This window comes from Geospiza fortis, unplaced genomic scaffold, assembly GCF_000277835.1.
Source record: "Geospiza fortis unplaced genomic scaffold, GeoFor_1.0 scaffold188, whole genome shotgun sequence".
Lineage (NCBI taxonomy): Eukaryota > Metazoa > Chordata > Aves > Passeriformes > Thraupidae > Geospiza > Geospiza fortis.
In genome coordinates this window covers 3,460,712-3,471,155 of record NW_005054337.1, presented here as the reverse complement: position 1 = coordinate 3,471,155, position 10,444 = coordinate 3,460,712, and the positions used below count along the sequence as shown (strand labels likewise).

General features: G+C 42.8%; 1 protein-coding gene across 1 annotated transcript in view; it reads left to right on the top strand.

The window, feature by feature from the left end:
• Positions 1–1,649: 1,649 nt before the first annotated feature.
• The window catches only part of LOC102043574 (protein-glutamine gamma-glutamyltransferase 6), an 11,326-nt gene continuing 2,531 nt past the window's right edge, over positions 1,650–10,444 (top strand). The window contains exons 1-11 of the mRNA XM_031058073.1: positions 1,650–1,842; positions 2,190–2,429; positions 2,943–3,061; positions 4,236–4,364; positions 5,550–5,727; positions 7,163–7,298; positions 7,675–7,778; positions 8,557–8,799; positions 9,342–9,725; positions 9,849–9,906; positions 10,209–10,232. Of these exons, the coding sequence (XP_030913933.1) occupies positions 1,650–1,842; positions 2,190–2,429; positions 2,943–3,061; positions 4,236–4,364; positions 5,550–5,727; positions 7,163–7,298; positions 7,675–7,778; positions 8,557–8,799; positions 9,342–9,725; positions 9,849–9,906; positions 10,209–10,232 (1,808 nt within the window). The remainder of the gene's footprint in view (positions 1,843–2,189; positions 2,430–2,942; positions 3,062–4,235; positions 4,365–5,549; positions 5,728–7,162; positions 7,299–7,674; positions 7,779–8,556; positions 8,800–9,341; positions 9,726–9,848; positions 9,907–10,208; positions 10,233–10,444) is intronic.

Genomic DNA, 10,444 nt, shown 5'->3' with positions numbered 1-10,444 from the left:
ACTTCCCCTCTTCCTCTGATGGACATTGTCCTTGTCTGTGACATTCCACTCTGACAGTCTTTAGCAGCGCTGTTAAGTCCTTTAACATCAGAGCCTCACTAATATCATGGGTTTCCATTAAATCCTCTGTGCACGACATTTTTATTTACAAACGTGCAAAATGCTCTCAGTTTCCTGCATCCCTGCCCTGCAGAGCCTGGGCACTCAGGATACACATGGATAAAGGGCAGCAAGGCAAACTGACTCCTTTCAAACCCTGACTCCAGGTGCCCTTCAGAAACACCTTCTAAGTCACCCTTAAATTAGAGGACTTGATATTAGGAACGATGCTTTCCATGGGTCCCATTCAATTAAACATGTTTAAGGCAGGAAAATGAAGTGATGATGCAAGCAACATGCTTTCCAGGCATTTCACACCATGTGACTCAAACATCAGACTCCTGCCAATGGAATTTTTGTCTCCAGGTGATACATCTGAAGCAAGACCCTTAACTGAAAACACTCACACATGCTTATGCACACAGACTACAGGAAAGTCACTTGCTCCAGGCCTTTACTGCTTGGAGTATGCCTCAGAAATGCACATTTCTTCCAAAAAGCAGAAAAATTAGTACAATTGCACCTTTTTCAAGCCTTCACAGAATATAACTCCTTGTTGAAAATGCAGGAGAAAACTGAAATCTCACCCTATTATTATAGTAGAAGCCTATAGATTCTCTCAGACATGAGCCCCTTTCTTGGTTGAGTGAAATGATGGAAATGTTGCTTACAGCAGCATTATTCTGCACAGGGTTAACAAGCTCTAGTCAGAGCAGGAGGTTTTCTTCACCTGAAACCCCTCTGGAATATCATATTGGGAAAGGGCACTTTCCAAACACCTATTTTCATAAGGAAATCTGTATTTTTCTGCTTTGTTTTTGTTTGTTGTGGGAAATTTTTAATTTATCAAGGAAAGAGAAAGCTTGAAGCTTTTGTAATCTGAGCTTCAGTGCCCCATTTTCAACATTGGGCAACCTATCATGATACAATAGAGCAACCCATAGCACTGCCTCGAGATATGCCACTCCTCTGCTTGTAATCTTTCTCCAACAGAGTGTGAAATAACACCCAGCTTCAAGCTACAAGGCTGTAAATTAATTTAGATACAAGATCCATGAGAAGATAACAAGCAAGTTCCACACTGAAGATACCAACCTCCTAGCCATCATTGTGAGGCAGTGTTTCCAGAACCAGCCTTGCACTTCCTGATAAGAGTTTTAATACGTCTTTCTGTAAATCTGTAAAACATGATGGGAACTAGATATCACCACAGAAAAAGGGCAGGAACATGAGGAATAGAACAGTCTCTTCAGACTTTAACAAAGTCTTATCTAACCACAAAAGATTTGGATTTTCTGTTTAAATCAAAGATGAATTCTCTGAATTTTGGATTTTGGAATGTTTTTTCTCTTTTTGAAAGAACCATGCAGAAAAGGGTTCATCTTTTAGCTGTTTGGCTAACTCCCTGGTATTTTTTCAATTTTTAATAACAATGGATTTTTCTTTGTTCCTGTAGCACATAATGTAAGCTATATAAAAATATAATAAAATTAGTACATTAGACACAATGAAAAGGTATGCAAGTCTGAAGGAAAACGTTTTTAATTAACATGTCTTGTGTCTTTCCAGCCCTAAAAATAGGAAAAGTCAACTGGCAATCCAAACTAAATAAAGCTGCACACCACACCTCTGATTACAGCAGCACAGAACTCATCTTGAGGAGAGGGCAGCCCTTCAACATCTCTCTGAACCTCAAAACAACAGCACAATCTTGGGACAATTTCACCTTTATTGCAAGCACAGGTAATCTCCCCATGGCAGTCATCTCATATCCAGGTTATTCCAGCTCCAAAATACTTGTGCCTTACAGGTGTACACAGCCCATTCTTGAAACATTAAGGTTTGCCCTGTTCCACTCAGGATTCCTTGCCCTTTTACACTCAGGAGTTCCCATTTTAAAGTTTGACCTACACCTCTAAGGCATGAGACAGTTAATAATTCAAAGGAAGGCAGGAGCCATCCTCATTTCCACACCAAGGCTGTATCTCTGCTCCTAAGGACATCCCTGCAGCACTGCATGTTATCTCCAACACATAATTCACCCTACCTCCCACACACCACCATCCCAGCTCATCCATTCCCTCTGGCAGGACCATCTCCAGAAGAATCCCAGCAGACCAAAGCCATATTTAGCCTTTCTGAGGAGGGTGCCAGTGGCTGGAGTGCCACCCAAGAGCCCAGTGAGCCTCGCTGCCTGAACCTCAGCATCCTCAGCCCAGCCGATGCTGTCATCGGGCGATACAAACTCCAGCTCCAGGTCCTTGCTGGGAACAAGGTCTCCTCCAAAGCCCTGGGCCAGTTTGTGCTACTCTTCAATCCCTGGTGTCCAGGTATGCTCTGAACCTTCAAATAACTCATTGTCTCAGCCAAGAAACCTGGGTGTCACAGTAAAGTCTGTACCTGGCAGTCACAGCTACAGAAAGTTGGTTTTGTGCTTAACATCAAGGATTAAGTTTTTGTCCCTTCTTCAGTGTTGAAAGGCATCAAAGACCCAGACTCTTGCTTGTAAGATAAGAAATCAAAGGGAGTAAATATTACCAATATTCATTCTAGAACTTTTTTCTCTGATTTTTTCTCTGGTTCTTGCATTCATTTGTAAAACAAGTAACAAGTATCAGTAAGATACATACTGTGCTTACTGCAGGGACAGGAACACAGTCAGTTCCCCTGAAAGAAATTTTATGCTTATTTTACTTTCTAAATGGTAACAGAGGTGTAGCAGAGAGTCCTAAGCCTGAATGCATGGGCAGTCTCACCTGATCCCTAGAACTGCCCTCTATTTGAGATTTTCAGTTAGAGCAAAGCCATTTCCTTCCAGCCACCATGTCTCATTCTGCTTGCAGATGATGATGTCTACATGGCTAATGAAAAGGAGCGGCAGGAGTATGTCCTGAATGACAGTGGAATCATCTTTCAGGGAGTGGAGAAAGATATTCAAGAAGAAGCTTGGAACTATGGACAGGTAAATAGCATCACCTCTTCCAGAACTGTCAAAATAAGAGTGGTGGGTAAACAGGGTCTTGAGGAGAAAAAAAACATTCTCTCATAGTATAAAAGTTCAATATTCCTCACTTCAGATCTTCTTGCAAATATGTATCTCATTTACATTACATTACAGACAGCAGCATCAGGATCATTTCCCCTGTGTGGCATGTGCTCATACAGAAATAAAAGAAACAAAGCATAATTTTAGGTAAAAGTTTTCTTTTGCCTGTTACACAAACTGGTAAAACTGTATTTGGGGGGTTTTTTTGACCCTTGGAGAGAGAAAAGAAAGACACTGGGTATTGCAAAGCCAGTGCATGTAACTATTTATGCAATGTGTTCAGTAATGGGGCAGAAGACCCTAAAAGGATACCCCAAATGTACTCAACTGAAACAACTCCTGTTGGAATTTTTGAAAATCTGTTTCACCCTCCAAGTGTAACCACTGCAAACACAGAACTACAGCCCATCTCCAGCCACACAGCCATCCTGCCACTGCCCAGGCCAGCCAGGACCATCCCTGGCCACTTCATGCCCTCCAAGTGCACCAGCATCTGCAGATAGCATTTCTATTGATCCTCCTGACCCCATGGCTGCTTTTACACTGATAAATGAAACAAGGCCAGGGTTCCTTTCTGTCTCAGAGGTCAAGGGCCATCCTTGCCTGGCCACATCCATCCAGCCAAGCACTGGGGCATTCTCTGGGTCCAAGCAGTGTCTTGGTGACCCTAATCCACAATAATTATTTTTATGGGTTTCTTTCATATCAGATCACCTGATATGAGGTGGGGGCAGCCCATGAGAGTAAAGCTTTCATAGCAGACAGGTGCCTGAAGGGGCAGGGCAGGATGTGGGAGGGTGTGAGCCCTGCTGAGCCAAACCCACTGTGATCTTGTCTGTGCCACCAGGCATATAATGTCCTTGTGAATGCCAGTGGCCATGGACCCACACTGTGCCCAGACATCTCTAAAATACTATGGAGAGTTGGCAGCTTAATGGTTATGTTTACTTTATGGCCCAATTTTCTCTAACAGTACAGAAAACTTCTCTATTCCCATCCTCCCATGCTCAGAGAAGGAAACTAGGTGGGGAGTTTATCCTTGGGTTTTCTCATGAAATCAGCCTTGATTTATTGCTTGTTTTGATTCCAGTTTGAAGAGGACATCCTGGATATCTCTCTGGCTGTTCTGGACCGGAGCCTGAACCACCGTGAGGACCCAGCTCTGGATGTGTCCAGGAGGAACAGCCCTGTCTACGTGAGCAGGGTTATCAGTGCCACGGTAAAGTCATCCAGCACTTACAGCTGGAAATGCACCTACCAACAAAACCCCAACTCATGCCTGAGCATGAATTCCTCAATGTTTTATAGGTGTAGCCAAACAAAAAATAGCTACAAAAAATAGGTAAAATGGAGATTCATTCTTCTGCCCAAAAGTTTGCTCACAATTGAAGGAATGTTACCAAGAACTTCCAAGGAACATCAAAAAAAACATGTATTTTCCTGACAGATTTTCAGTCGTTAGATCTTTTCACTAATTTGGAAAGCCTTTGTCTATTCTGAAATCACTTGCTAAGTTTTTCAAACACCAAAAGAAGCACAAAATATTTTGGAAAACCAGTGCTGGTTTGGCTGTATTTAATGTCTGAATTTAGCATTTTTTACTTAAGGGATATTTGTTCAGTGAGGTTTTTACCATTTCCTTCAACAAATAGTTACAACTCCTCCTCATAAACACATAAATGCACAACTAGGCAGCTGAAAAGTTTTCTGTTTTATAAATAATATATGCCTCACCACATTTCTTAGTGTATTCCTCTTTTATAACTGATATTTTTCAGCCGTTTGGACAGCATTCACTTTAGGCATTCTCTGCTTCAACATAAAGTAAATAACTCAGATGTACAAAATTACTATAACTACAAATAATTAAGGAAAAAATATTAAAAATAGCTTGCTGCATCCTGTACCACCACACTTGATACTTAAACAAGGCTCTGCAATGGATATGTACAAATATATGCAACCACATCTAACAAGTTTGGGCAAGCTTGAAATACTATGTGCACATTTGCAACAAATGCACATTCAGAAAAAAGATGGATTTCTCAAGGCTTCCATAAATCACTCGAGAATGTGAAGCAGCATGAATGCAGAGTCGAGCAGAATAATGACATACAAGGAGGTGAGATCAATAGATGAAACAGAGAAAGCAGGTGTCAGGCAATACATTTGGAACCTCTTGTGTTGAAAACAAGGCAGTTTTGAATCACCAGATTCTACAATCTGGTCTGGGTTTGGTCCAGTTGTAGCCTTCGAGCAGACAAAATTTTATCTAAAATTCAAACATTCTGTCCCACCAGCCAGTCAACGAGAACAGTGCTACCCACACAGGGTCACCTCTAACTATCTCCCTCTCTCTTTTCCTGCTAATACTTTAATTCTCTCACGAGAAAGACTCTTTCAGGTTAACAGCAACGATGAGAAGGGAGTGGTGGAAGGCAAGTGGAGCGGGAGGTTCCGCTCAGGGACGAACCCCCTGCGCTGGAGCGGCAGCGTGACCATCCTGCGCCGCTGGCACCGCGCCCGCTACCGCCCCGTGCGCTACGGCCAGTGCTGGGTCTTTGCAGGAGTCACCTGCACAGGTACACTGGCACAGCTGGAGATGGCACCACAGAGGCAGCTTCTTGGGTTTTCTGTGCTTGAAATGGCTCCCGAGGTATTAAAGAGTCTTTTTTTTCCCATCCCTGCAACTGAAGAAGTGGAGATTCCTCGGTTCTGCTTTTCAAGGTCGTTTATTTTCTCTTACCTGTGACATTCTTTCTCTGGCCTGCTAAGATCTGTCTGTCAGGTTGGTTTGTGGCACACTGACCACCCTTGGGGCAATGTTAGCTTTTTATACTAAGAACTACGTGTACTTTATTTGCAATAATTTTCCAATACCTATCACCTATGTTAGACAGTCTGTCTCTAAACCAATCCAGAAGTGTCACCATCACAGCAGAAGATGGAGGACAAGAAGAAGAAGGACAGGACATGCCCAGATTCCTCCATCTTGCCTCTTGAACCCCCATTCTAAATCCCCAAAATTCTACTTTTTCAACCTGTGACAAATTAACTATCACTCTACTCAAAACTCTTGTGGCTTGTAAATCCTCACACAAAGTTGGTAATTATTTCCCATGGGCTAAAATTGAAGGCACTTGTGTTTTTGACTCTGTGCCAAGGTCTCTGAGCCCCCAGGGTCTTGAGTCATCCAGAGCAGCCAGAGGAATGTCCTGGGTTCCGACAGCAGCTCACTTTGAGTTCTGCAGGCTGAACTTTGTGACAATTCTGTTCAGGCTGTTTCAGCTCTGGCAGCGAGAGTGAGGAACCTCTGCTCTCCATGTGTGAAGGGTTAATCCTTCAGTTTACAGGTTGTAATAATGCATGCCAGCTTTGTGAGTAAACACAAAACTTTGTGAGTAAGCAAAAACCAAAAGGGTTTTCCAGGCTGGGCTGGTGAAAAGAGCAAGGTTTCCTGTTTCAAAGCTAGGATTCAAAGAAAACCAGTACTCTTTTTAAGTCCATTTTCTCACACTGCCAGTTTTCTACTGCTGTATCTTACCTACTGGTGACACAAGAGCAAGTCACAATTCTGAGGACCTGTAAAGGGAGCTGCAAGTTAGGAAAATCATTTCATCCTAGCAGTGTCCAGTCAGAGCTGCTTTGAGACACAAGAACCTCTCTGGAGAAAACACAAAGGAAAATTGAGAAGTGTATCTCCACAAGTGGAAAAAGAAACAAGGAACAAACAGAGGGAAAATGGGAGAGAGAACAGGATGAGGAATCACAGATTAAAATAAATGGGTGAACCAAACTGTTATTAAAAAGGACATGACAGCTAAGAATGTCATGTCAGTCAAAGTGTCTTTTAAGCAATTTTGCACAATGAGTGTGGCTTGCATCATAGCTGGAGGGAAATTTCTGAGGGCTTGTTTCACCACTGAAAATATACACTAAACTGTGTGATCAAGAAAAAAACTTTCTATATGTCTGCAAAATAGGTTTACAGAGCTTTTATGGTATTCTGTATTGCAGTACTGAGGTGCTTGGGAATACCTACTCGCGTTATTACAAACTTCAACTCTGCCCATGACAAGAACCTAAATCTGAGTATTGATAAGTACATTGATGTGTCTGGAAACAACCTGCACTTGAGTGAAGACAGTGTGTGGTAAATATACATATTTCTTTACTATTTCTTCCATTATATTCCCCACTAGTTAAAATATCTAGAATCATGCTCCTGAAAAACCACCCTGACCTCATGCTCCCAGTGATATAAAACTCCACTCCAGACCTTTGGCTTTTTGTTCAGGAATGTCCAATATTGAAATGAAATTGGAGTATTTTCCTTTTAATATTTCTTTTTCATAACATCCCAACCTTTCTCAGAGGTATAACACAAAAAGCTGGCAAAAAAGGGGAAGTAGGTACTCATGTAAGGAGTATAGCAGCTGCTCTCTCCACAGTGGAGTTTTCCTTCACTCAATTAGGATGATTTCTTGCACTGTACAAATCAGATATTCTGCATTCTACCTCCCGTGCAGGAATTTCCATGTCTGGAATGAAAGCTGGTTTGTTAGAAGAGACCTCGGCTCTTTTTATGATGGATGGCAGGTTCTGGATGCAACGCCCCAGGAAAGAAGCAAGGGTAACACTGTTGTAAATATAAAAACTTGTAGATAATGTTACTCCTAAAGATTACCAGGAGTAAAAAATTGAAATTTGAAATTGCCAAAAATTTCAGGACAATTCTCTTCTATATAATCCCTGTAGATGGAGCATTAATTTGGTTGCACAAGAAAAGCAATACCCACATTAATCTCCAGTAAGGAGCTTTTCTGTCAGCCTCTGGATTGTTGACCAGCATAACAATTTTCTTTTTTCATTTCAATTCTCTGCCTCCACAAAAGCCAGCACATCTTAAGTTCACTTATCTCACCCCTGCTTGTCTTAGCTGCTCACATCACACAATCCCATTCTTCACTACCAGGTTGAACAAATTCAGTTTCCTGGCCCTTCTCAATGCACACCCAGCACTGTTGATTCCCATCTCTCATTCTGACTGTACTTCTGACTCCTCTCCTTCCATCTGACAGCTTTGCATGCAGCCTTTGGTGGGCGAGACCATTTCTCATGGCACCCATCACCAGAACCTTCAGCTGCCCCCACCAGCCTCCTCTGCAGCCCCACCTTTTGATACAAAGTGCACCTGGAATCTCTGGGCACGCTGTTACCACATCACACAGACATTAAAACAGTGTACTTGACCCAAATGTGTCTTTGCAGTGGCTGCCTCTCCCTCTTGCTGTCAGCATGAGGATTTATGCTGTTTTACTTCTCCCAAATGTGTCTTTGGAGTGGCTGCCTCTCCCTCCTGCTGTCAGCATGAGGATTTATGTTGTTCAACTTCTCCCTCTGTAATACAGGCATCTATCAGTGTGGTCCTGCCTCCACCAGAGCCATTAAGGAAGGGGATGTGGACCTGGATTACGACAGCCCATTTGTGTTTGCAGCAGTGAATGCTGACTGTGTTACTTGGATTCGCTACAGCAAGAAAAGAAAAGAGAGGATTTATTCTGATACCAGGAAGATTGGGAAATTTATCAGCACCAAAGCAGTGGGCACTAACGCCCGTGTGGATGTCACTGCTAATTACAAATATCCAGAAGGTAAATTCTTTATTACAGTACTTTTGACACTGATGATCAGATATTATAAAAATTAAGGCCTTTGTTGGACTGAGTACTGACTAAATTTCTTTACTTCTAGAGCCAAGGAATTGTGAATTTTCAAAGTCTTAGGGCTCCTTACCTGCTGATATTTATTCAATTGAAACAATAACCATTCTGGAGAGCTGTTTGGGGAGAATTTCTACAAAAGGGTTTTTTCACCCTTCTCAGTTTCAGAGGAGATGGCAACTGCCGCACCTTATGCAGAACTGAGCTCTCCCAGAATTACCTTCCTACTGCCCACAGCTTCTCAGGGGTGCCCATGAACAGCCACCTGCAGCTCATGGGCAGGTTTTACTTTCCAGCCTTCATGGCCATGTACATTCATTTGCTTTTGTGCCAAAATTCACATTAGGGTCAGACCCCACTTTCTCCTCTTGAGTGTCTTTGCCCTTCTCAGCTTCCCTAAATGTCTGAGATCAGCCATGGCACCATACCCTGTACATGCACAAGATCTCTGACCGTGGAACCTTTCAATGCAGGATCCTTGAAAGAAAGGCAGGTGTACAAGAAAGCACTGAAGCTGCTGGGTGTGCAAAGACCTGGGAAAAGAAGCAAAATTCCAAGGTCCAGGAGAGGATTTTCGAGGGCACAGCCTGCACAAAACCCCAGCATCTCAGGGAAGCTGCTCCTTGATGCATCTCCTGTGGTCGGCCAGGACATCCTCCTTACCTTGACACTCAAAAACTTGATCGCAGATTTTAAGACCATAAAGGTTAAACTGAAGGCTTCAGCCATTCTCTACACCAGAAAACCCAAGGCAGAGATCTTGCAGTTGCATAGGTCTGTTAAACTTGGATCTGAAGAAGGTAATTTTGATTTTATTATGGCTTTTATTACTGGACAAGATATAGTTTTGGGTTGTGGTCAGATCACATGAAAATAAAGAATGGCTCATGAAGTGTATGACGTGCAAACAATTGTAGGTCAAGGCTATTCAGGGGAAAAGAAACACACATATTTTCCCTGTCTTGAGCATTTGCTTTCAGGCACTGACAAAAAGGAGACTGAGCAGGGTGACCTCTTCTCTGACCCAGCACAGCCACTGTTGGTGCTACATTTTGACCTTTTTTGCTAAAAGGGAACAACTAAGAGACATAGACTGGAGATTAGTGAGATGCTGGCTCCCCCTAAGCAAAGCAAAAAGGCAGATTAAAGGGGGAAAAATAAGCCTACAACTTTCACAGCAGCACAACTGAAACCACCAACTGCAGGAAGAGCTGTGCCACCTGCAGAGAGGGGTCTCTGCCCTGCTTTTAGAGGGACAGTGCTGAAAAATGAGAGGCAGCACAGATGGACAGAGCTACCCTCTCAAGCTAATACATAACAAGTTAGAACTCATTCCACAGTTCCAGCAGAATTCTTTTCTCACTGTTCTGAGTTCCAGTGCCTTCCTCACTGGCACAGAAACCCTGATTGTGCAAGGCAGAGGCTGAACAGCTGCATCTGCAAGGGCACTTGAACCAACCCACCTTCTGACCTCTGCCCTCTTTGCAAGGAAGGACCAATAAACCCCAGCTTCAGATTAATGAAAAAAACACCAGCAGGTATTGCCACATCCATCCATCCATCCATCCATCCATCC